This window comes from Eschrichtius robustus, chromosome X, assembly GCF_028021215.1.
Source record: "Eschrichtius robustus isolate mEscRob2 chromosome X, mEscRob2.pri, whole genome shotgun sequence".
In the NCBI taxonomy this organism is placed as follows: Eukaryota; Metazoa; Chordata; class Mammalia; order Artiodactyla; family Eschrichtiidae; genus Eschrichtius; species Eschrichtius robustus.
The window spans coordinates 97,382,962-97,410,715 of NC_090845.1; the positions used below are offsets into that span (position 1 = coordinate 97,382,962).

The 27,754-nt window shown below is 39.2% G+C and overlaps 1 protein-coding gene across 7 annotated transcripts in view; it reads right to left on the reverse strand.

Annotated features, from left to right (window-relative positions):
• Positions 1-27,754, reverse strand: part of ACSL4 (acyl-CoA synthetase long chain family member 4) — a 73,449-nt gene that overhangs the window by 23,817 nt on the left and 21,878 nt on the right. Inside the window, exons 2-11 of one of the 7 annotated variants that reach the window (XM_068532476.1) lie at positions 23,134-23,186; positions 11,330-11,436; positions 10,736-11,207; positions 9,632-10,162; positions 9,210-9,387; positions 8,702-8,811; positions 8,145-8,283; positions 4,011-4,161; positions 3,738-3,861; positions 1,616-1,687 (exon numbers count right to left, since the gene is read on the reverse strand). In XM_068532476.1, coding sequence (XP_068388577.1) covers positions 1,616-1,687; positions 3,738-3,861; positions 4,011-4,161; positions 8,145-8,283; positions 8,702-8,811; positions 9,210-9,387; positions 9,632-9,982 — 1,125 coding nt within the window. In that variant the 5' untranslated portion in view covers positions 9,983-10,162; positions 10,736-11,207; positions 11,330-11,436; positions 23,134-23,186. The remainder of the gene's footprint in view (positions 1-1,615; positions 1,688-3,737; positions 3,862-4,010; positions 4,162-8,144; positions 8,284-8,701; positions 8,812-9,209; positions 9,388-9,631; positions 10,163-10,735; positions 11,208-11,329; positions 11,437-23,133; positions 23,187-27,754) is intronic. The other 6 variants (XM_068532477.1, XM_068532481.1, XM_068532479.1 and 3 more) reach the window with 6 other exon arrangements.

Consider the following 27,754-nt stretch of genomic DNA (forward strand, 5'->3'; position numbering starts at 1 on the left):
GAGGATGGTAACCATGGGAAAGACCTGGTTAGAGCCAACAGGGAAGAGACTGTCCAATGAGCACCTGGCAACAAGTGCCAAAATTCGCAGCCCAGCAGGGAGAGGCAAAGGCAGTAAGTATGCAGACCTCTCTCCCTGCCCTCTGAACTTTCATGAGTGCCAACAAGTGGCTAAGCCCCACCAGAAATCAGAAGGCAAGCAAGTCCTCCCGGTAATTCATCCACAGAAATTAGCCTCCCAAGACACAAAGTCAAGAAGAATGAACAATGGGTAATTAAAGGATACATAGCATATCAGCTAACTCCTGTTTATCTTTCAGGCCTAAATTCAGACATTACTTCCTAGACCCCTCGGCCCTTCCCCCTCCCTAATTATGTTCTCTGATACTGTTTCCTAGGAACTCCTGGGTAATAAACCCAACACACTGTTTCCCAAAACAAAACAACAAAGACAATCCTAAATAGACAGCCATAGTGGTTGAGAAGTCTCTGCGATCAGACTGATAAAAGAGTTCAAGCTTTAATGACCACCTATGGGCTCTGTGACCTTTGGCAAGTTTTTTTTTCTTTATAAAATGGGGATAACAGGACCCACCTAGCAGAGTCTTAGGGGGGATTACTTTAGCACAGTGTCTAGAACATACTTAAGTACGATGCTACCTATTATTAGCATTTTATTATGCTTTTAATCAGAAGCCTCTCCTTTTAGTTTGTAAACTTGCTGAATTCTACAGCACCTCTAAACAAAAAAGCAACTGCTACTCTGATCTGTTCTAATTCTTTGGTTATTTGGTAATTTTGTAATTAGAAGCTAAAAAAAATTTATCTTCCATCTGTAATTCTTAGAAAAAATTGGACTGAACACTTCATTGCGTAATCGCAGGCTTTCCGTGTGCAAAAACAATTCTTTGAAAGATACTGGGATAAGATGTAAAGTCTGATCGTGATACAAGCAGTAGTGATACTCACACTGGAGTTTCCGAAGCCTAAAGCGCTAGAATATATTTGATTATACAAGTTAGAAACACTGTGTTAAATATCTCATAATTTATCATTATAAGGCTATAAAATGTAACATCTTATTTTTATAAAAGGCAATATTTCACATAAGGATTTTGAATATCTAGAATTCAACTTTTTTGTCTGGGAGTTCTCTCAAATGACAGTTTCCTTAGTCTTTCTTAGCCACCATAAGGGTCAGGAGGCTTGGATTCTAGAATCAGCTCTGCCATGAACCAGCTCTGCAACCTTGGATACACTGCCCCAGTTCTCTAGGATGGCCTAGGTTGCCTCATTTTTGAATCAAGTGATTAAACAAAATGATCTTTAGAGTGTATTCTACCTTTAAAATATTATGACCAATTCTCAGACTAGGTAATTTGAGCTAGGTCAGTTTCATCACTTAATTTTCAAGAATTGGCAAACCCTAACAGGCATACACTTCAGAAGTTTGCCATTTCATCTTTTCCCAGTGCTTAGCTAAGATTTTAAGAGACACGTTTTGCCATAATTTCCCCAAAGTAAAATTATTTTAAAATGTAGAAAAATACCTAAGAGTGTTACTTTTTTAAAAGTCCAAGTGCAGGCAGTGAATGACATAGACATTCTGTACTCACCGGGACAGCTGCCATGAGCGAAGGCTTCAGTACAGTACAGTCTCCTTTGCTTCCCTTTTTAATTTTGCTGGACTAGAGTAAAGAAAAAGTAAATAGGATCAAGGAAAGAAACCTTCAGCAGAAAACGTTATAATTCAAGTATTAACAAGAGCAAAGACAGACATTTTTTTTTAACATCTTTATTGGAGTATAATTGCTTTACAATGGTGTATTAGTTCCTGCTTTATAACAAAATGAATCAGTTATACGTATACCTATATCCCCATATCTCTTCCCTCTTGCTTCTCCCTCCCACCCTCCCTATCCCACCCCTCTAGGTGGTCACAAAGCACCGAGCTGATGTCCCTGTGCTATGCGGCTGCTTCCCACTAGCTATCTATTTCACATTTGGTAGTGTATATATGTCCATGCCACTCTCTCACTTTGTCCCAGCTTACCCTTCCCCCTCCCCATATCCTCAAGTCCATTCTCTAGTAGGTCTGCGTCTTTATTCCCATCTTGCCCCTAGGTTCTTCATGGCCATTTTTTTTTTTTTTTTAGATTCCACGTATATGTGTTAGCATACGGTATTTGTTTTTCTCCTTCTGACTTCACTCTGTATGACAGACTCTAGGTCCATCCACCTCACTACAAATAACTCAATTTCGTTTCTTTTTATGGCTGAGTAATATTCCATTGTATATATGTGGCACAGCTTCTTTATCCATTCATCTGTTGATGGACACTTAGGTTGCTTCCATGTCCTGGCTATTGTAAACAGAGCTGCAATGAATATTGTGGTACATGACTCTTTGAATTACGGTTTTCTCAGGATATATGCCCATTGGTGGGATTGCTGGGTCGTATGGTAGTTCTATTTTTAGTTTTTTAAGGAACCTCCATACTGTTCTCCATAGTGGCTGTATCAATTTACATTCCCACCAACAGTGCAAGAGGGTTCCCTTTTCACCACACCCTTTCCAGCATTTATTGTTTGTAGATTTTTTGATGGTGGCCATTCTGAGCAGTGTGAGGTGATACCTCATTGTAGTTTTGATTTGCATTTCTCTAATGATTAGTGATGTTGAGCATCTTTTCATGTGCCTCTTGGCCATCTCTATGTCTTCCTTGGTGAAATGTCTATTTAGGTCTTCTGCTCATTTTTGGATTGGGTTGTTTGTTTTTTTGATATGAGCTGCATGAGCTGTTTATATAGTTTGGAGATGAATCCTTTCTCCGTTGCTTCATTTGCAAATATTTTCTCCCATTCTGAGGGTTGTCTTTTCGTCTTGTTTATGGTTTCCTTTGCTGTGCAAAAGCTTTCAAGTTTCATTAGGTCCCATTTGTTTATTTTTGTTTTGATTTCCATTTCTCTAGGAGCTGGGTCAAAAAGGATCTTGCTGTGATTTATGTCATAGAGTGTTCTGCCTATGTTTTCCTCTAAGAGTTTGATAGTGTCTGGCCCTACATTTAGGGCAAAGACAGACATGTACACATGGAATTTGATCTCTACTGCTCTGTGAGTTATCTGTGCCAACTAACATAACCTACAAGTCTGAGGTATGAGTGCATTTGTGCTTTATGATGTAGATTATTTCTTCTAGCACATTTCAGCCTTTCTTAGAGGAGAAACTCTGACCCAGGATAAAAGAAAATGGGATATTTTGGTAAACTGAGCATTTTTATTAATAACATATCACACATAGCACAGACCATCCATTTTCAAACAAAAACAAAAACAAAAACAAAAACAAAAAGCAAAAAACTTCAACTAAGGTAGATAAAGCAGTAAAACAAGCCTGAAGATAATTTTAACTTTCTTTGATTAGCCAAAAGGCAAAGCCACATCTCAAAGTCACCACTATGAACATCAACTAACATCATACAGAAATACTAATTTGATAACATTTTGGTTGATAGAACACTGAAGACAATGGAAGTAATTATTTGTCTCAAAATAACTTTAAAATATGTAGATAAAGCAATGCTAACAAATCCTCCAGGTTATTTACCGCAGCTGCATACTTTTGAAGCCAAGGAGAAAGTTTTAGCTGAATTAAAATATCTCATGTTTTAGTAATCTATCCTCAGCCAAACACTGTAACTTAATATGGTCATGCCAGTATACTGAAAAGCTTGTCACCTGGTCAGAGAGAGTAAGTGGAGAAGAATATCCAATCCTACAACCATAGGTAAAACAAGATATCTCTGCTGTCAGTTCTAGTACATGAGCCAAAGGCAGGTAGCCAATATATGTGTCCTTTGGTCTAAAACAAAGTAAGAGAAACATTTTAGCCATTCTTGCAAAGACACTGTAACTTAGAAACATCAATGACCTTAGCGTTTTAATACAGACTAGAGAATGCCGAACATGAGCTCTGATTTCTAAGAAGAAAGTTGAATAATTCTCTCTTACCCCAGTCCAGGAATTCTCTCACACTGGCCTGTCATTCCAGCTATCAGATTGCTGTGATACATCATCACTCCCTTAGGTCGGCCAGTAGAACCACTGGTATACATGACGATAGCCAAGTCCGAAGGAGCTGGTCTACTTGGAGGAACGCTTGCTAAATAAATGACAAAGCACCAAATTTTCTCTAGTTTACAGGTCAAATTGCTAAGCAAAGGTAAGAGTTTTAAGATTTTGGCGTAATGATAAACTATTTAAAACAAATACTCTCTACTGTGAATCACCACGAAAATGGTTATCAAATTCTGGTTACCTGCAATGAGAATTTCAGACTCAATCTGGCCCATCTTCTGGATGTTTAGCCTAATCCCTGTCTGTTCATGCCTCTGCACAGTGCTGTTTACAGGGCCTTGCTGTGGAAAGATATCTAAGATTTGGAGAATCAGGAAGATAGAGTATTTTGTGTGAGCTCCTCAAGCCTCCGTTTTCTCATCTCTAAAATGAGACAGTTGGACTAGATTATGGTTCTTAACCACTGGTGGGCATGAGAATCACCTGTGGAACTTAAATAAAATACTATCTCTGGACCCTAGTTCTGAAAATTCTGATTCTGTATGTGTGACATGGATCAAAGGCTCCACAGGTGACACTCATACGCACTCCTGACTGAAAACCACTGGACTTGATTGTTTTCAAGTTTTTCAAAAAATAATTTTATTTTAAAATAATTGAACCATGGATATTGAATTAGAGAACCATTATACATTTAACATATTTTTATTAGATTCCAAGTAGCAAGTAAAATCCAAAGGATATCAAACCAAAACGATAATGCCTACTGGTTTGATTGTTGCTTCTTGAAATCTACACAGGAAATCATTGTTTAAAAGTATTGAAAGTGCAGCGAGATTAAAATTATAGCAGGAGATCCTTTCTCTCTGCTACACACACACACACACACACACACACACACACACACACACACACACACATATGCTCACTCACTCCTGTAGTTAGAATACTTGGTATGTGTCTGGATTGGGGATTCTTTTGCGTCTTCCAGAATTAGTGCTTTTTCCCCTATCAGGGCATACCATACTTTGATTCTTTTTAATCAAAATCAGACAGGAATTTTTGGAAACTAAGAAAAAGAGACAGTTTAAAGGGGTTTACAAGCCCTTCATTTCCTACCAAAGGTAATATCTAATCAGTTTCTAAACTTCGTTTCTTCTTGCCCTCTGTCTGCAGGTAGGAACGTTTAATCATCTTAAGGGTCCTGAGCCCCAGTGCCATCTCTGCTTATTGAATGATTGGGGGAGGGAAATAGAGAGGTCTTCCCAACAGATTACAGTCAGCCGTCTTGAGCAGGGATCTGCAGGCTTTCTTTGCAAAGGACCAGACAGTCAATATTTTAGGCTTGGAGGGTCATATGGTCTGTGCCAAAACTACCCAACTTTGTTGCTGTAGGGTGAAAGGAAGCATAGGCAGTTGTTAAACAAATGGATGTGACTGTGTTGCAATCCAAGTTCATTTAGAGAAACAGAGGCAGGCTGGAGCTTGTTAACCTGTCTGCTAGAGTTGTGCTTCTCAAACTATCTGCTGTGAGGACCCTTTTTTCCCCTAATAATTTACGGATGGGTGCATTTGTAAAATACAATAAAAATGAATTACTGGAACAACGAAGTTAAGAAGACATAACATAGAAGCTTAACATTTTTAGATGAAACAGGCAACAAATCACATTTCAAAAAACATAATTAGAACAGTCATACACAGGGAAAAAGAATTAGAGAAACTGTAAATGTTCCTTGAAAGTATCTTCCAGCCTACTAATAAAGAGAACTGCTATTACAAGACTTAACGTTTTTTGTCATTCCACGATACTAACTAAACAAAAAGTTGAGTGAAATTTCAATTCCCCGTTTATTAAGTGCCTACATGCACACTCTAAACAAACACTGTGTATGTATATATATATATATGTGTGTGTGTCAATATTTTAAATTTTAACGTGACATGAATTTGCTTCCAGCTCTTAATCTATCTAGCCTAGGTTGGATGGACAAGAGTGCTGCCCACAAGAGATAATGTATATCTAAACTGTTCATATAGTTTTTTAATAGCTTTACTGAGGTATAATTGATAATATAAAGAACTGAATATATTAATGTGCACAATTTGATGACTGAACGTAGACAAACATCCGTGATACAATCACCACAATCAGGGCAACAGGCGTGTCCATCACTTCCCTAAGTTTCCTTGTGTTCCTTTGTTGTTGCTGTTGTTGTTGTTTTTGATTTGATCTTTAAGGCGACATCAACTCTAAGATTCTAACATGCTAAGTTTTAAACAGCACACTGGGGCTTCCACTTTCAAGACAGTGTATTGTGCTAACCTAGTAATCTCCTTTCCTTTCTAGAATACACCAAAATAACCAAGAATCCCCAGGCATATGATCGCAATTAAATAAATAAAAGTTTAATAAGGTTGTTGGATTCTAAAAAATGAGTTTATACTCTGTATGATACTATAATGATGAAACATATGTCAGTATACATTTGTCCAAACCCGTAGGATGTGTAACACCAAGAGGAATCCCTAATGTAAACTATGGATTTGTGGTGATAATGATGTCAATGTAGGGTCATCAACTGTAACAAACATACCACTCTGGGATGCTGATAATGGGGGACGCTGCGCACGTGTGCACCTTCCCCTCAGTTTTGCTGTGAACCTAAAACTGCTCTACAAAATAAACTTTGCTACAAATCAGTTTATAAAATGAATCACATTTCTATATACAAGTTAAAATAACCATTTTAAACGGTATGATTTAGTACTGAGATAACCAAAGATAAAGCTATACTTAAATGGGGTAATGTTAATGCTCCTTAAAGGTATCTATTGTCATAGTTTATAAATCAAGCAAATGGGGACTGCATCCTTCTTCTGATGACTGATGGAAGCGGCAGCAGTAGATATGTTAAGGTCTCCTCAGGCTAAGCACACCATGTGACACTTCACTTCCTGTCATCACCATAACAACTGTCTACTCAGGTGAAGTATCACCCCAAACATATGTGTCTTATTAACTGTAGAGATGAGTGGACTAGGTGGGACCTGTGGTCTATGATGCTCGGGCTCACACAAAATCATGAGGACCAATACCCCCCATAGTTTTGTGCCAACCAATCCCTACCAATCAGGACTTCCCAGTCAAGTTTACTGCGATCTTGCAGGGTCAACCTGGTGTTGAGAGATAATTCTCCATGGGTCTCTTGAGTTTCTGTACATCTTGCGAGCAGAGGCACTGACTGTTCCAGACTGTCTTTGCAAGGATGACTGCACAGTGAACAGCCTTGGAAGACAGAGAAAGTGCCTCCCGCCAGAGCAAAGAGCAGGCATGTGCACTGTCCAGTACGATAAAGATAATATCTCTCCCCAGAGCAAAGGGCAGGCATACTTATGCCTGTGATAAAAGACTCGGATTACTCATCTAGTAGAGTATTGTGATCTTCTCATTAAACATGAGAAGGAAAAATATTTCAGTGGAGTATTTCATTTGCTCAACCCTCTGTCCTGATGACCAACTGGCATTTTGATATAAGACACACTTAACTTGTTTCAAATGAAACACCAACTACCATATCAGTGGTAGAATACTCCAAGTATGGTTTTGGCAAACAGCTCTGCATCCTCTGAGACATGATGAAAATCAGTAGCATTAAGCATTTTTAAAAAAAAAAGTTTACTGAATGGAAGGCCTGAGATCTTTGCCTTACGTGAGTCCAGATTGGAAGGTTATAGTAGGTTTCTTTGAAAAAAGAAAAGTTTGGCAGCAACTGCCATAAGCCTCAACCATTTAGTAATATTTCAAATAGTGGTTACCTTTTTGAGGAGAAAGGGAGAGAAAAATCTTAGTCATATATGGTCTTGATAGTTTTTAAACATTTTTAAAGATTTCTAAATCAGAGAACTTTGATTTTTTTTTTTAAATCAGAGAACTTTTTTTTAAATCAGAGAACTGATTTAAATCAGAGAACTTTACAGCTTTCACTTGCATTACTGCTTTTCCTAACCTACTGGAATAACAAGCCTTGAAGAGATTAATCAATTTGTTTTAACTGCTTTACTTACAGTTTTCTGGCTTGGATCCCAACTCTTCTACTGATTGCATGCTGTGAATCTTAAATCCTTCAGGGTATTCTGCCTTATTGATCGTCTTATTATCCACATAAATGATATGTTTAACACAGTTAATATCCAACAATGCATTCTGTTGAGCAGAAAGAAAATCCAGTTATTAAATATGGGTATGCAGGGCTTCCCTGGTGGCGCAGTGGTTGAGAATCTGCCCGCCAATGCAGGGGACACGGGTTCGAGCCCTGGTCTGGGAAGATCCCACGTGCCGCGGAGCAACTGGGCCCGTGAGCCACAACTACTGAGCCTGCGCGTCTGGAGCCTGTGCTCTGCAACAAGAGAGGCCGTGGTAATGAGAGGCCCGCGCACCGCGATGAAGAGTGGCCCCCACTTGCCGCAACTAGAGAAAGCCCTCACACAGAAACGAAGACCCAATACAGCCATAAAAAAAAATAAATTAAAAAAAAAATATGGGTATGCAATAAACTCAATTCTTGAATATTCTCCTATGCTGTCAAACACTACCATGAATTAAAAGAAAATTTCATACTTACCTTAAGTTTACTCTCCAGAAGTTCGACACTAGTAATCAGATAGGTAGCCTCAGATTCATTTAACCCGTGAACTACAGCTTCTCTGCCAAGTGTGGCATATAAAGTCACAACTACATAATAAAAAATGAACACAAAAGTTGAATGATAAACATTTCTTAGATATACTATTTAAGTCAACTTTTAATGACAGATATACTCACAGATGCAAAGACATTTTATAATCTAATTGGATTTCATAGTCTCTGCTATTACCCTTCAACCTTGCCTCAAACTTGCTGGTGGTTACAAATCTTTCTCACAAATTTTCGGGATTCTAACTTTTTAAACCTAAAGAAACCCAGAAATACTGGAAGTGCCACAAACTGGGCAAAAATCATCAGTCAATTCAGTTTCTCAAGGCCAATAGGTTCTGGCTGAACACTTGCTTGGAAAACAAGAGGATCTCAGGACAATTTCACATGTAAGCAAAGCCCACTCTCTCTCCCCTCCAAAAACACCAGGCACTTACGAGGAAAGTTGTACTTAAAGCAGGTCTGTGCTGCGATCATCCATTCAGCCCTGGTCTCACAGAAAATGGCAATAGTGCTCTTTGGCTTCAGTCCCAAGGCAGCGAGTCCACTACCAAAGTTATTCACTCTGCGGTTCACTTCGAGATAGTTCATCCATTTATAATTCCCAAGAATTAACTGTTAAAGTGAGACATTCTGTAATATTAGCATAGGTACTCAAACAAGCAATTAACATACTATTCAAAGTGTAGAACTCTAAAAATACCCTCAGGTGAATATACACAGATGCTGTGAGCACCTTCTGAGAATTAGTTACGGGCACTATGATGGAATGCCAGCATGTTTTAAATGCACTTGATTTACAATAAAGTAAAGTGTACCTTCCCCTTTAAAAACAATAGGAAGCACAAAAATGCTTTACCTTCTTAAAAACCTTTCCATTTGGCTGCATTTCATTTTCTTCACTTAGGATTTCCCTGGTCCCCAGGCTGTCCTTCTTCCCAAACTTGGATACGGCATGATCGAATAATTTATCCAGGGTGTCTACTCCAGGGATGTGTATGACAGCTAGTGAGTCGAAGTGCGTGACAGAGCGATACGGACTTCCAGGTTTGTCTGAGGTGGGCTTAGCTTTTATTCTCTTTGCCATAGCGTTTTTCTTCTTGGCATTGGTAAGAAAATACCACGGAATAAATACAAGGGCACTGTATATTGTTATTAACAAGTGGATAGGCAGCAAAATAATGGTGAGCACATTTTGCTTAAGTTTCATAGCGGCAAGGCTTCTAAAATGGTGTTTATTTCTTGTTATTCTTTGGCTTCAGAAAGCCTGATTTTGCTGAAGAAGGCAATAATGGAAGCGGTAGTAAGAGTAGCAGAAGAGTCAAGGCAGTTCAATTTTAATGATACAGATAAGAGTTAGTAATCTTTGGAAGCCGACAATAAAGTACACCTGTAGGTGAAGACAGTGAACCAGGCAGAGAGCAGGGAAAACAAAACAAAACAAAAACAAAACAAAAGAGTATTAACAAGTTGATAGACCATTGATTTAAATACTCAGGTCTTTATTAGTTTCTATAATTGATTTGATACAAGAAAGCGGAAATAACTGGTCTGAAAGACTGGCACTTTCCAGTTTTAATCATTACGGCCATAAATTTTAAATTTAATTTTTATAGGTTTTTAGGTATACTACACACCACTCTGTAAGTCAGTCGTGTAACACTTATAGCGCCTATATGAGGGCAGGCATGTGGTATTTAAGTTTGGCTACACTTTGGGAGAGTAGTGAATGCCAATACTGATGTTTCTCTTAAATATGTATATGTAAACTGGATAGCTCTAAATAGGATTCGGTTTTGTATCCAAAAGAGAGAAAAAATCCACCAATTTCGGTTTATTTCTCAAAGATCAACCCAGAAATATTATTCTGAGGTCTTCTTTAAGATAATTTCTTGGTAATGCTATTATTCACTACCTCCTATCCCCCAAATTGGAGCAATACAATCATAAAATCATTTCCTACCTGCCCACTTTGTGCTCAAAATTGCACCAGTTGCCTGGGAGTGGGAGTATTAAGTCCACAGTAGTGTAAGTCCTGGCCCTTGCCCATCACGAGTTAACACTTGTGAGGCCATCAGCACACAAGATAGATCCAGTGTTTTTCAAACTTTGTTTGCAGGAGAAGGTGGCAGCGAAACCATTTCTTCAAATAGACACTCATGCAGACTTCCCATATATAGACACTAAAGTGGAATTGCTCTGGCTGAAGCAGGGATTGGGGGTGCCCAGAGTCCCACCCTGGACTTCCTGGAACCCCACTCCCAAAGTGACCACTGGAGCCTTTCCGATGAAAAGCCTGTGGAAATACCTAAGTGCTACGGTGTGCAGTGCAAGCAATAAATGCGATAGCAGTTCAGAGCAAGTGCAAAATGGTCCACAGTTACTAGGGGAGGCTTTGTGGAGATTAGACTTAAGCTGGACCTTATGTCGGGGATCTGGAAACAAAGGAGAAAGAATGGAGGTCATTCTGGGCTGGGGAACCACATGATAAAAGATAAAGAGGTAGAAATGAAAGGACTTTGGGAGAGGAGAGACTGCCAAAAATAAGGACACTCACCTGAGTGGGGCACAGAGTACTTGCTGGCTAAACAGGCCACAGTAGTATAGGGTCTGACAGATCAGGCAAAGTAGTTTTGATTTGATTTGACAGGAAACTGGAGGCCACTGCAGGTCAGAAAAAACAGTGCCAAATGGAAAGGAACTGCAGAAACAGCCTCAGGGAGAATAATGTCTCTCCAGGAGCCTGCCTTCAGCTGAGAAAGCTATTTTGGAGAGTGGCAGTGTATTTCAACTACAAAAATTAAAATATTAGTTCACTTTGAGGAGACAAATTGAAGTGCATCCTTCTGCAACTCTTGTGGAAATGGACTACTGACCCCAAGAGAGTTGTGCGTTTTTACACCAACTACTATAAAATGGTAGCTTAATCCTTAATCCTGCCTCTGCTTTTGTTCATGTCCTTCAACTGAGTGTGGTGAAATGAGCAAGAAACTACAGGTGAAAAGACCTGGGTTTCAGACCCCATCTCTGTCACCGACTGGCTGTGTAACCTTGGGCAAAAAAATCTGTCTGAGCTTAGGATCTGACTAGATCAGTAGCCCTTAACTTCCTAGAGGTGATGCGCCCCTTTCAGAATCCAATGAGAACTATGAACCGAGTTCCCCTCAGAAAGATATGCAAAATGGTATACACAAATTCAGGGGATTCCTGAGTTCCCTGGAATCCATCCATGAACACCAAAGGGTGACACCACCCTTACACTAAAAATTTCTGGCCTAGATGATTTCCTGGGGCCCTTCCAACTTTAATTTTATGATTTATTATACCTAGAAATTGCTTTCTCAGTCTCTTTGACAAGTCTAACAATCCTCTCCTCCATCAGACATTCCATGACTACCCAAATCCTTGATAATCTTTCCTTTTTCTAATTTCCCACATCACTTGAAATGTCTACCACTCATTCTGATCCTTGATTATACCATCATTTTTAAACATCTAAGCACCTAAGTATAGAGCACAGACCAGGAGTTCTCAACCCTATCAAACCCAACACCTCTTTGTTATAACAAATACTTTATAATATTCCTTTATACACCTTAAAGGCCAGTCACAGATGATAGTCTCAGATGATAGTCTACCTACACACACAATTTTTTAAAATAATTCTTTACTGGTAATATAAAGAAGTACTGAAAGGAAATCAATTCAAAATAAATACTTATTTCAATATGTAAATTATCAGGGACAATACCAGAAGTACCACCTCAGGCTCACCCCTGGGGCTGAAGAAGTAGAAGACAGCTTTTGAAGGGCTTACAATCTAGCTAGATTTAAACTGTATTGTATGTGTTCAGTCATTCATGTTGTTATATACACTTAATCTTTTAAACAGATTTGCCTTAAGTCTTGGAGGTAGGGAAACATCTACTTAATCCTCATAGTACAGAGACACATACACATAAACACACACACACAGACACACACAGAGCACACAAGGCTCAAAGAACATTCAGGTAAAGAGAGATCAGAGAGGTCATTTAGTCCAGAAGTTTTCTAATTCTTTCTGGTGGTACTGGGGGCAGGGGGCGAGGCATGGCTCATTCATTTGAATAAAATCTTATGTGGACGTGAAAACACAAGTACAGATAAAAGCAAAAGGCAGAGTTGATTTGGTGGGGGCACACTGGAACCTCCATTTCAGCTGAATATTTGAGCCACTGATATTGTCTAATCTTTCATCTCAAAGAGAAGCAAATGTGTGACAGTACAAACTGTAACCAAGGCCTGTCCCCGAGTCTGGTGCTCTTTCAAGCTCCCCAGCCAGGCTCTGCCCAGTTCTGCCTATCATCTAAAAATCCTTCCTTATCAAAGGTTTTCCAGTGTTACATCCAGCCTATTGATAAATTCATTTAAAAAAAAAAAAGATTTGAACTCCTACTATGTGTAAGTTTTGAGCACTTAACACAAAGATGAGTAAAACATGCTCTCAATCCTTTATATGCACGTGTGCATGTACATATGTGTCCATATGTATGGTAGGGTGCAGGGAGATGAGTTCACAAATATATACAGTAGAATATGATAGATCCCATCAGAGAAACAAGAACAAAACGCTAAAGGTATTCAAAAGAGGGATGAGATTACATCCAGTTTTGGGGGGACAAAAAGAGGGAGGAAGGAGAACCATCCAGAAAGGTTTCACAAAATAGCACAGTATTTGGAGTCAGTATGGAGGATGGATATGTTTTCAAAAGGAGAGGACAAAGATTGGGAAATGAGGACAGTCCTCATGGACTGGGGAATGGATGGGGGCAGAACTGCAGGATGTATCAGAAAACAGCCAAGTAGAGTAGCAGACGCTCTCGAGCTTTCTGTGTAAAGTGCTGTTCCCCTTTTATGATCTAAGTCAATGGGAAAATTGAATTATTTCAGAGTCAACGTTACTAGAACGCCACTATACTATAAGAGACACGTGTATGATGATTTGGCAACTCAAGATTAAGCACCCTGCTACTATATTAGGGGAAAATGAATTGTTCTCTAAAGAAGAGAAAGTCTGATATCCTGGGTGGTAAATGGACTAAACAAAGTTAGGAGGTCTGGCTTCTAACCTCAGTGTCTGCTCTTATGTGTGACTTCGGGTGAGATATATGACCTCTCACCTAAAAGCTCTGTACCAGTGGCACTGTGTGTAAAACAGGAATATCGCTCGTGTCATCTACTCCATGGCACTGTTGGGAGAATCCTTCGTGGGATCCAGCTTCGATTTCGTGAGCGTTAACTATCAGTTCCTGGAATACACTTCCGACCCGCTTGCATCTCTCCGTCTTCGTGGTACTCACTCGGCTAAACCACAACCTGGTTAAATCCTGTCCGCCACCTAATCTGCACTTGTCCCCATGCAGCTGAATTTGGCTGGAGAAACACCCAGCTGTGCTGAACGTCCCCCTTTAGATCCGTGATTGCTCCCGCAGATGGACCCTTGAAGCTGCACAGAAACCGTGCTGCCCTGCACTAGGCTGCCCGCAGGCTTGCTCTCCTGGGGTTACCCTTTGTTCTCTCTCTTCAGGCCACCGAGGCTCCTCCGCCATCCTCATTCTCAGCTGCTGACCTGGCTTCCCACTTGGCTGAGAAAACTGAAACCGTCTGAAGAGAACTTCCACAGACTCCCATCTACTCGGATCTGTGGCCACGTGCTCTCTTCTCTCCCGTGACTAGAGATGGACTAGTGATGCCCCTAGCTAAGGCCGACCCCTTCACCTGTGTGTGATACCCCTGTCTAGACCACAAAGACCTGGCGGCGCCACTCTACCGATTCTTCCCTCTCTCTCCTGCCTCATTAATTTTTCCGGCTCCACTGAATCGGTCCCATCGGCATCCTAACAGGCTATTATTTCTTTCATCTTAGAAACCACTCCCTCTCTTGTACCTTCGTCTCTGGCTACGGCCCCATTTCTTCTCCTTCTCTGTAGGAGAAGGAGAAGAGCTGTCTCTGTGCTCTGTCACCCACTTCCCTCCTCCTATTTCCTCTTGAACCCACTACGCTCAGGCTTTCCCCTCTACCACTCCACAAAATTGCTCTGATCAGGGTCACCGATGACTTCCATGTTGTCAGATCCCAAGGTCAATTAAAGCTCAGTCCTCATCCCCTTTGACCCACCACCAGCCTTTAGCCCCGTTGACCCCTCTTTTCCTGCTGGAAACTTCTTCACTTGGCTTCCAGGAGACCCCATTCTTCAGGTTTTCTTCCGCCTTCCCTGGTCATTCCTTCTCCATCTTCTTTGCTGCTTCTTCCTCATCTCCCTGACCTCTAAATGCTATAGTGCTCAGTCTTTGAACCTTTTCTTTATCTATGCTCACTCCCATGGTGATCTCATTTAGTCTCACAGCTTTAAATAGCATACATATGGTGATGACTCTCACAATGTTCCCCCCTTAGCCTGGAGGTCTCCCTTAGGCACCTAGGTTTGTATATCCAACTGTTTCCTCAACAGATCCATTTAGATATCAGTTACATATTCAAATTTAATACATATGTTGAAAATTGAGCCACTGATCGTCCTCCCACAAACCTAGCACACCCAGTCTTGCCTGTTTCTGTAGTTCCAGTTGCTTTGACCAAAAGTCTTCGATGACCAGGTTCACTTTCACTCCCCTCTCTTTCTCACACATTCCACCCCCAATTCAACAGCAAATCCTACCAGCTCTACTTACAAAACAGATATCAAATTCAACTACTTCTCACCACCTCTACTGCTACCATCCTGGCTCAAGCCACTATCCTCTCTCACCTGGATAAATGCAATAGCCAAGCTGATCTCCCTGCTTCCACCTTTATACTAAATTCTAAACTCAGCAGCCAGAGTGCTCTAGTTCAAGTGCAAGTTAGATCGTACCATTCCTCTGCCCAAAATCTTTCAAAGAATCCCCATATGACTCATTCAGAAATAGAGTCCTTACTCTGACCTAGGAGATGGGATCTGTCCTCCACCTCAAGTTTCCATCTTCATCTCCAACACTTTTCCCTGTCTCATTCTGCTACCGTCCCACTTGTTCCTTGCTGTTTCTGGGACACACCAAGCATGACCCTGCCTCAGGGCCCTTGTACATGCTATGCTCTCTGACTGGAATGTTCTTCTAAGATACCTGCACAGCTTATTCTCTCACCTTCTTTTTGTCTTTACTCAAATATCACCTTCTCAGTGAGGCCTTCTCTAGCCACTCCAAAATCAAACCCCAAGACCTCCTATCCCTTTCTCGCTTTATTATTCTCCTTAGTACTTGTAACTACTATGTCATATGCTTTATTTTTCATGTTTATTATGAATGCCCCCATTAGAACATAAAAGCTCCAAGAGGCAGAGAGTTTATTGTTTGCTGCTGAATCCTCCTACAACAGTACCTCTGTGTGTTAACTGTTCAATAAGCTTGTTGACTGAAATAAGAATGGACATGGGGGGACTTTCCTGGTGGTCCAGAGGTTAAGAATCCGCCTGCCAATGCAGGGGACACGGGTTAGATCCCTGGTCCGGGAAGATCCGATATGCCGCAGGGCAACTAAGCCCGTGCGCCACAACTACTGAGCCCACGTGCCACAACTACTGAAGCCCGAGCGCCTAGACCCTGTGCTCCGCAACAAGAGAAGCCACCGCAATGAGAAGCGTGCGCACTGCAATGAAGAGTAGCCCCCGCTCGCTGCAACTAGAGAAAGCCCGTGCGCAGCAATGAAGACCCAGCGCAGCCAAAAGAAAAAAAAAAAAGAATGGACATGGATTGCTCTGAAACTATAAAGTAAAAATGTACGTAAGTGCAATAGCCGGAAGACAACCAACCTTAGCCATCTTTTTAAAAAATCACTTGTCCGTGCCAACACTCTAGGAAATGGTATACTCTTAAAGTCCCTGGTAATTAATTTGAACATGTGTTTAGTTGCTTGAGAGAAAATATGAAACTGGAAAAACTGCCTGCTACATGGAGGGAAAAGACAGTTGTTATAAAAGCAAGAGGGTTATAGAATTTTTACTATGTGCTTTTTCACGGATGCCTTTCAGAGAGGAATGCTGTCCTGCCATGTATGAAGAGAAATACTGCTGTCCCACCAGGAGGACATAAACTCTGAGTTGCGCTTCCTTGAAATCAAGTGATGCATTTGTATTTCAGCTGTAAAAGGGCAGGGCATCGGCTTCAGCCAGGGGATAGCTAATCATTCCTGTTTATGTTCGGCATTCTATATGAGAATCAGATTAATAATGACTTATTGAACCTGTACTAGGAGCTAGGCACTGTGCTCAGTCCTTTAGATACATTATTTCATTTAGTCCATCAGAAAACCCTTTTGAAGTAATACCCTGATGACATAGCTGATGATATAACAGTCTCAGACAGATCATTTGCCCAAGTTAACACAGCTAAGTAGGGATTTGGACCCAGGTCTATCTGATTTTAAAGTCCATACTTTTAGCTGTACTGTCTGTGACCTTGGTCATACTGGTATAACCTAAATGAGCGAGAGTGACAAACTTTGTATATGAAAAAAATCCTGATGACAACTTTAAGCACTGATCTGTCCTACAGCCTAAGGCATTTTTATAGGGGAAAAAGGCCCTTTAGGTGTCTAGTAAGTCCTAAAGTGTAAGTGAAAATCAGATGCAATTTTTTAAATTTTGAGGTCAAGTTTAATGTTAAGTATTTCATTCCAGTTACTTCAAACGCTCTGAGATAGTTAGGTTAAACACAAAAAGCATTAGTAATACATTAAGCTCTAGTACACAAAGTAAACAAATACTACATACTGATTAAAGTCTGAATTTAAAAGAAATCATCTTTCCCAGCAGCATGTGACACAACACCCATTTAAGAACTAAAGAGAAAAACTAATAAACTGAAGTCAATGCCAAGACACTTTTTTTCAAAAGTTTTATAAAATAGACTAAACCAAGCAAGGATGCACACATCTACCAAGCTGAAACACGTGGTAGGGCAAATTAACTTCATCTGTCCTTGATATAATACCTTATGAAAACACAAAAAATATAAACTTGATAATCAATGATTAACTATGTCAGTGCTACTTTAAGACATCACATTTTCAAATCACACATCACCTAAGGGTAATTTAAACACCAAATAAAGAGATAATTTGCCTTCTGAAAAGGATAAGCTCTATTCACTAAACTTTAAATCAGAAAATTATAAAAAATCCAAGAGATTAAACAGGTAAGCATACCGGTTGCACTTTAAAAGATCATACTTCTACATAGATATTACATCACCAAGACTTCTGTAAAGGGCTGGGGTGCTTTTTTTTAAAAATCCTATTTTCTTTCACACACTATTAAAAAGCTCCAAATGGTTTTAAAACATATAGAAGAAAGCTCATATACATGGTAAAGAAATTGGTTGCCTTTGGTTCATGAAATCAAACTTTACGGGAGCTACATTACAATATAATTAACTTTATATTTTAATATTAAAACTTTTAACATTAAAACACTTGTAGACAAATGACTTATCTAGCCATTTTCCTACAAAATGGCTAAATAAGTCACTACAACTCAGCTACCTGGCCACCGTGATGTGAAACTGTATCATGGTAGAAAACAAACAGAACAACTTCACTCTCCTCTTCAGTAGTAAATATACCTTATAAGTGAGATTAATAAAAGAACTCAAAGACTGATAAATCTGTTGAAGACTGAAATCTTATAGCCATTCAGTCAACTCTTGACACTAAACCTAAAACATTAAAATTAACATTTTAACATTAAAACTTTTTAAGTGTTAATATTTTAAGAAAATAAAAGTCATTAAGAGTAGCTAGCAGGATCTTTTGCTAGCAGGCAGTCTACAAGACTGAATAATCATGTGAAATATACATCCGTCTGTCCCTTGTAGGTCTCATCTGACTCAAAGTTAGTAAGCCAATATAATAAATATGAAATAGCTTATACAAGCAAACTTTTAAGCCGGTATACAGTAATTATAATAAATACATTTGAAAACTGAAAAAAGCAAAACAAAAACACCTAGGGTGAATATATAGATGCTCTCTAACACCACATTGCACCTGTGCCTAGCTAGTTTGACTAGGAGTGTCTCACAACTATGACTGATCTTTGGGTGTGTCTCTAACAAGATTAACCAAACCCGTTTACTTCATCACCTGGACAGGTATTAACTCCTGAAGTCGCCATCCTGCTAGTCTCTTCCCACCTTTCCCCAGCAAAGAAAGCACCTCAGCTGCCATGTCGAAGATGCTCTTTCTTGTTCTAGCACGTGTTCCCTCCCATAACGCCTTAAGAACATCCTCAGCATTAATTCATCAGATAATGCTTTTTCTAGGTCATCGGATAGTATATAATTGGGACCCTACTCACATGTGTTAAAATGAGATCTAGTATGTTGAAATGAGATCTAGGAGCCCACGTTGTACTTCTGCACTTCACACACAGTGTGTATAATTACATATCTCTTCCTCATTTTAAGTGATCGCAACACACAATTTCTTTTTAACATCTTTATTGGAGTATAATTGCTTCACAATGTTTTGTTAGTTTCTACTGTATGACAAAGTGAATCAGCTATATGTATACATATATCCCCATATCCCCTCCCTCTTGCGTCTCCCTCCCACCCTCCCTATCCCACCCCTCTAGGTGGTCACACAACACGGAGCTAATCTCCCTGTGTGATGCAGCTGCTTCCCACTAGCTATCTATTTTTACATTTGGTACTGTATATATGTCAACGCTACTCTCTCACTTCGTCCCAGCTAGCTTTCCAAAGTTGAGAGTGGGCTGGATATAATTTAATCCAAAGCTTACATGTAAGGAATTTTGAGGATACATCATGCTAGAAGTGGCACCTACTGACAAAGCATGATGTTACAATCCAACTTTATCAGACATCATGAAAAAGGGGAGACAAACTAAGTTCTAGGAGTTATGTGTTTAGAGAGAAATATAAGGGTTCAGTGCCGTAGAAGGGAAGCAGCCAGCACAATGACAATTCCAGTGTTCTACAGCTGCTGCTAAAGAGGATCTGCTACAGGTCCCTGTAGACAAAACCCTGCTGCTACATTAGACGGCCCATCACGCATGGTGTAGACTTTAATTTTGTCTGTAAAGTCTTCCATTTACTGGATATTTTTTCTTTATGATCTTAACATTAGTTAATCAAAAACAACTGGGCTACAGATCTGACCTTTCAAATTAGCTCACAGTTACAAATGTGTTTCATCTGAGTGAGAAATATGCAGACTCTACTGTCATCTTACCTATTTGTTACTCATCTGTCTTCTATCATCTTATCTACTAATTATAATAAAGTAATACAACTGTGGGCTGCCAACCATGAACTCAGGTTCAAATAAAAATCTGTAACCAGCAGTGATACTTCCCACGGGAGTACCTTTGTGTTATAGGGAGAATTTTGCAACTTACATCTTTTTTGGCCACATGCCCTATCTTCCACCTTTGCTAGAGGAGGGACCAGTTTAATAGGTTGGTTCTCTGCTAATGTTGTTTCCCAGTACTTCACACTGTTAAAAGTTATGCAGCAATGTAGTCTTAAACCATTTCTTACAAAATGGCTAAATAAGTCACTACGACTCAGCTACCTGGCCACCATGACGTGAAACTGTATCATGGTAGAAAACAAAACAAAACAAAACAAAAAAGCTTCACTCTGCGCTTCAGTAGTAAATATTCCTTATAAATGAGGTTAATAAAAGAACTCAAAGAGTGATAAATCTGTTGAAGACTGAAATCTTATATAGCCATTCAGTCAACTCTTAAATATTAGTGTTGGTAAGAAAAGGGCACAGGTATTCCAAAGACAACGAAAATTCAATACGTATTTTTAAATTAACATTATTATTAATTCAATATGTATTTAAATTATTAACATTATTATTAATTCAATATGTATTTAAATTATTAACATTATTATTAATTCAATATGTATTTAAATTATTAACATTATTATTAATTCAATATGTATTTAAATTATTAACATTATTATTAATTCAATATGTATTTAAATTATTGACATTGCATTAGTGTGTGCCTGACATTTGAGAAATCAAAGAATTCTTAACTAAAGAAGGAAGCCACATGAAGTCAAACACAAGAAGACATGGAAAAGTACTCCTAGAGGTAATGTCTCCATGTTAGGGATGGGTAATACTTTCCATTCTGTTCTCTCTTCACGTTCATTTGTTTACCTGGCCCATGCGAGCTTCACAAACGTGAGTGAGGCAAGGGAGATGAGGGAATTAGGTACTTCTGTTTTGAAGTGTATTTGGGGATAGCCAAGGCAGAGCTACGCCAATTGAAGAGGAGTCTCCAAAGTGTCTGTTGACTCCTGAACACAACTGGCCAGATGGTCTCGCTAAGGCTCCTGGCAAGTCCAGCTCTTCACCTTGGTAGTTTTTTCTGTTACACATCTAGATGGGCTGCAGGCCAACTACTATAAGTATTTATCTATGTGTGTAGGATGTGTGTGTGTGTGTGTGTGTGTGTGTGTGTGTGTGTGTGTAGGGGTGGGGGGAGGGGGGGAGAGCGAGAGAGAGATAGAGAGAGAGAGAAAGAGAAAACAGACTCTCTGGATAAATAACTATAGAAGCCTGAATACTACAGCCCTCACAATTGCACTATGGTCTATTTCCCAAAGGAAACACTAAACTTATTGGTATCTTCTTTGTCAATCATGGGATACCATGCTGCCTATGTAGCTGAATTCAGGGACAACTAATTCTGGCCTGTTGATGAAAATCTTTGGTCATATTCAAGATTTTTCTAATGCAGGCTGATCAGTAGACTTTAAGCCTTAGCTTTACAAGAACAGTGAGTGTTTTGAATTAGCACATAAGAACTACTAGACCTTCTGTTTCAATTTCATAATCTATTATAATGAAAGCAATTCTCAGAAGACCAGAAATACAAGAGAGGCAGCACTGTATACAGGGCTTTGGTCCTAGCTCAGCAGCTTGCTGAGCTGCACTACCTGGAACAAATTAAATAACCTCCTGTCTCTTTCCTCATCTGTACAATGACAAAGTTGGATTCAGATTTTAAGATATCATGGACCAATAAAAGTTTTAAAAACAAAGAAGGCAGCAATGACACAGCTGCCAATTTTTTTTTTTTTGGCCAAAACAAGAAACATAAACCTATCATTTACTATCACCATCATTTCATAAAATACAGAATGCGTCTAACTCCTCAAAATTAGGAGGATATATCTTATAAGAAGAAGCAATCCTTTAAATGGAAAAAGTTTAGCTTTAAAAATCTCATGGCCTGGGGCTTCCCTGGTGGCGCAGTGGTTGAGAATCCGCCTGCCAATGCAGGGGACACGGGTTCGAGCCCTGGTCCGGGAAGATCCCACATACCGCGGAGCAGCTAGGCCCGTGAGCCACAACTACTGAGCCTGTGCGTCTGGAGCCTGTGCTCCGCAACAAGAGAGGCCACGATAGTGAGAGGCCCGCGCACTGCGATGAAGAGTGGCCCCCGCTCGCCGCAGCTAGGGAAAGCCCTCGCACAGAAACGAAGACCCAACACAGCCAAGAATAAATAAATTAATTAATTAATTAAAAAAAAAATCTCATGGCCTGTTGTCTTATTTTCCTCACTTCACCATGGACCAGTAAAAACTCTTCACTGGCGAGGGCACGGTCTAAAGGTCAATGTTTGGGAACCCCTGGACTAGGTAATTTTCAAGGTCCAAGGCTCAAACACTAAAATTCTAACTTTAGGTGCTCTGTTGTATTTCTTTCATTCTACATTATAGTCTAGAGTAGGTGCCTCAGTGAAGGACAGTATAGATGCTTAGATTTTTGAAGATCAGGAATATATGTAAATCAGTTTGAGAAACAGTAACTAGAATAAGCTTCAATTTATTGGAGAAAATATACACTACTACAGATTCAACTTCATCAATATTAATGAACCATTCACTGGACACTTACACTTATTAAGCTCATTTTACAGGTGAGGAAATTGAGGCAAAGGGAAGCTAAGTAGCTTGTCAAAGACACACCGCCTCAGTAGCCAGAATTGGAACTCCAATCTGTGACTCCATTTTCTGGTAATACTCAAAAGAAAAAGATTGTATTTGGATTTTAAGTATCACTTCCCCTTTCGTAAGTGAGTGACAGATAGTTTAAATTTTAGAAGTTGCCCAGAGTAAAAAGCTTTCCTATTTTACTTTCCCAAATGTTGCCTTTTTAACACAAACATAAATACTGGCAGGGCTTTTCTAATATAAAGAGAGGAAAAATGCCTGTTAGTTTGGTCACTCAGTTTTCTCCAAAAGCCGACAAGATTGCAAATATAGAATTTTTAAAGGACAAATACTTACAGATTTCCTCTTTTTCTCTTAAGATGAACCCGTATATCTTTCGTGATTCCAATCTGCAATAAGAGACAACATTTATGTGTATAGTGACATGAGAAAAGATCCCCTTTAAAAAGAAACCTCGGACTTCCCTGGTGGCACAGTGGTTAAGAATCCACCTGCCAACCCAGGGGAAATGGGTTCAAGCCCTGGTCCGGGAAGATCCCTCATGCTGCAGAGCAACTAAGCCTGTGCACCACAACTACTGAGCCTGCGCTCTAGAGCCCGCAAGCCACAACTACTGAGCCCGCGTGCCACAACTACTGTAGCCCGTGCGCCCAGAGCCCATGTTCCGCAGCAAGAAAAGCCACCGCAATGAGAAGCCCATGCACCGCAACAAAGAGTAGCCCCCACCCGCCACAACTAGAGAAAGCCGGCACACAGCAACGAAGACCCAATGCAGCCAAAAATAAAAATAAAAATAAATAAATAAATTTTTTAAAATAAATAACTAAATAAAAAGAAACCTCACGTGCTGTTTCACATTACCTGTGCATGATAAGCCAGGTACCAAAGGAAAAACAAGAAATGACTAAAAGTCGTGCTATTGGGATCTCACAAAAGTAACTGAGCCTGGCTCTAAGAAACAGTAATCAAAACTCTACAAGTGGGGTTTACCCCAGGAATGCAAGGATTCTTCAGTATACGCAAATCAATCAATGGGATACACCATATTAACAAATTGAAGGAGAAAAACCATATGATCATCTCAATAGACGCAGAAAAAGCTTCTGACAAAATTCAACACCGATTTATGATAAAAACCCTCCAGAAAGCAGGCATAGAGGGAACTTACCTCAACATAATAAAGGCCATATATCACAAACCCACAGCCAACATTGTTCTCAATGGTGAAAAACTGAAACCATTGCCTCTAAGATCAGGAACAAGACAAGGATGTCCACTCTCACCACTATTATTCAACATAGTTCTGGAAGTTTTAGCCACAGCAATCAGAAGAAAAAGAAATAAAAGGAATCCAAATCGGAAAAGAAGAAGTAAAGCTGTCACTGTTTGCAGATGACATGATACTATACATAGAGAATCCTAAACATGCTACCAGAAAACTGCTAGAGCTAATCAACGAATTTGGTAAAGTAGCAGGATACAAAATTAATGCACAGAAATCTCTTGCATTCCTATACACTAATGATGAAATATCTGAAAGAGAAATTAAGGAAACACTTCCATTTACCACTGCAACAAAAAGAATAAAATACCTAGGAATAAACCTACCTAAGGAGACAAAAGACCTGTATGCAGAAAACTATAAGACACTGATGAAAGAAATTAAAGATGATACAAACAGATGGAGAGATATACCGTGTTCTTGGATTGGAAGAATCAACATTGTGAAAATGACTATACTACCCAAAGCAATCTACAGATTCAGTGCAATCCCTATCAAACTACCAATGGCATTTTTCACAGAACTAGAACAAAAAATTTCACAATTTGTATGGAAACACAAAAGACCCCGAATAGCCAAAGCAATCTTGAGAAAGAAAAATGGAGCTGGAGAAATCAGGCTCCTGGACTTCAGACTATACTACAAAGCTACAGCAATCAAGACAGTATGGTACTGGCACAAAAACAGAAATATAGATCAATGGAACAGATAGAAAGCCCAGAGATAAACCCACGCACATATGGTCCCCTTATTTTTGATAAAGGAGGCAAGAATATACAATGGAGAAAAGACAGCCTCTTCAATAAGTGGTACTGGGAAAACTGGACAGCTACAAGTACCATTATATTTTAGAATGATGATAATCAATTTTAGCCAAACAGAAAATCCTTCATTTTACTCCTAAGTCAAAAATTATTCTTTTCAATGCTAGAAGAACATATAAATTGTATATCCATGACAACAATGAATATTTCTTTATGTAGTTAAATCTGCAGTATCCAGGGGTAAGTTCTTTGTTTCACTTTCTAAGTTTTGAAGCAATGTTTATTTATACTATACCCACTGTCTTTACCCTAGCTCAAAGACAGAGTCTAGTTTGAATGTGAGGAGAAATACTTCAACTCTAGCTAAGAATTCTATTATCACCCATTCTGTTACTTAACTTCTCCCCTTATAATTAGTATGGTAAATTATGTATATAAATTATATACATATACACACACACATATAGTTTTATCATTAGTATGGTTTTATATATATATGCACACATACACACACACACACAATTTCCATACCACACATATGTAAATTGTGTGTGTATAAAAATGACAAGTACCTAACCTACAATATAAGTACCAGACTTCACCTGGGACGGGAAGATAAACTACATGCATAGAAATTCCACTCCTTACTTCCCAAGTTGCACACTTTCAGAACTGAAATAGGCTTTAAAATGAGAGTAATGAACTAGTCTCTAAAATCAAACTCTCCTCCCTCGCCCCTCCAAATGGACTAAAATAGGGTCTACTTTCTAGAACATTAGGAAAGCAACTTATATGCTTCCCTACACAGCAAAATTAAGAATTTCTTTCTAATCAGTATTGATTAGTTTTACTCTTAAGATGAATGTAAGAATAGTAGAAAACAAAAAAAAGTGCACTATCCCTATCCTTTTGATTACCTTGGATGAAACTAACAACAGTATCAAGAGGGAAAGGCACATTCTTTTTAAAAGCTCTCAATAGAACAACTGCATTTAAATAAGAATTTTTTAAAGCAACAAATATCAAAAATCTACTTGTAAGATCCACCTAAGATATAGCTTGACTATTAGGAAACAACCACTGGGGAAGAAAAGTTTTAATAGATGAAAATTGCTGCCACATTGAAAATTCTTGACTCAGGACCAGCAATCTTTTTTTTTTTTTTGCTTTTTTGTTTTTTTGTTTTTTTTTTTTAATTTTTAAATTTTATTCTATTTTTTTATACAGCATGTACTTGTTAGTCATCAATTTTATACACATCAGTGTACGCATGTCAATCCCAATCATCCAATTCAGCACACCACCATCCCCATCCCCCACGGCTTTCCCCCCTTGGTGTCCATACGTTTGTTCTCTACATCTGTGTCTCAATTTCTGCCCTGCAAACCAGTTCATCTGTACCATTTTTCTAGGTTCCACATACATGCGTTAATATACGATATTTGTTTTTCTCTTTCTGACTTACTTCACTCTGTATGACAGTCTCTAGATCCATCCACGTCTCAACAAATGACTCAATTTCATTCATTTTTATGGCTGAGTAATACTCCATTGTATACATGTACCACATCTTCTTTATCCATTCGCCTGTCGATGGGCATTTAGGTTGCTTCCATGACCTGGCTATTGTAAATAGTGCTGCAATGAACATTGGGGTACATGTGTCTTTTTGAATTATGGTTTTCTCTGGGTATATGCCCAGTAGTGGGATTACTGGATCATATGGTAATTCTATTTTTAGTTTAAACTAAGGAACCTCCATACTGTTCTCCATAGTGGCTGTATCAATTTACATTCCCACCAACAGTGCAAGAGGGTTCCCTTTTCTCCACACCCTCTCCAGCATTTGTTGTTTGTAGATTTTCTGATGATGCCCATTCTAACTGGTGTGAGGTGATACCTCATTGTAGTTTTGATTTGCATTTCTCTAATAATTAGTGATGTTGAGCAGTTTTTCATGTGCTTCTTGGGCATCTGTATGTCTTCTTTGGAGAAATGTCTATTTAGGTCTTCTGCCCATTTTTGCATTGCGTTGTTTGTTTAATATTGAGCTGCAAGAGCTGTTTATATATTTTGGAGATTAATCCTTTGTCCGTTGATTCGTTTGCAAATATTTTCTCCCATTCTGAGGGTTGTCTTTTCGTCTTGTCTATGGTTTCCTGTGCTGTGCAAAAGCTCCTAAGTTTGATTAGGTCACATTTGTTTATTTTTGCTTTTATTACCATTACTCTAGGAGGTGGATCAAAAAAGATCTTGCTGTGATTTATGTCAAAGAGTGTTCTTCCTATGTTTTCCTCTAAGAGTTTTATAGTGTCCAGTCTTACATTTAGGTCTCGAATCCATTTTGAGTTTATTTTTGTGTATGGTGTTAGGGAGTGTTCTAATTTTATTATTTTACACGTAGCTGTCCAGTTTTCCCAGCACCACTTATTGAAGACGCTGTCTTTTCTCCATTGTATATCCTTGCCTCCTTTGTCACAGATTAGTTGACCATAGGTGCGTGGGTTTATCTCTGGGCTTTCTATCTTGTTCCATTGATCTATGTTTCTGTTTTTGTGCCAGTACCATTTTGTCCTGATTACTGTAGCTTTGTAGTATAGTCTGAAGTCGGGGAGTCAGATTCCGCCAGCTAGGTTTTTTTCCCTCAAGACTGCTTTGGCTATTTGGGGTCTTTGTGTCTCCGTACAAATTTTAAGATTTTTTGCTCTAGTTCCGTAAAACATGCCATTGGTAATTTGATAGGGATTGCATTGAATCTGTAGATTGCTTTGGGTAGTACAGTCATTTTCACAATATCGATTCTTCCAATGCAAGAACATGGTATATCTCTCCATCTGTTGGTATCATCTTTAATTTCCTTCATCAGTGTCCTATTGTTGTCTGCATACAGATCTTTTGCCTCCCTGGGTAG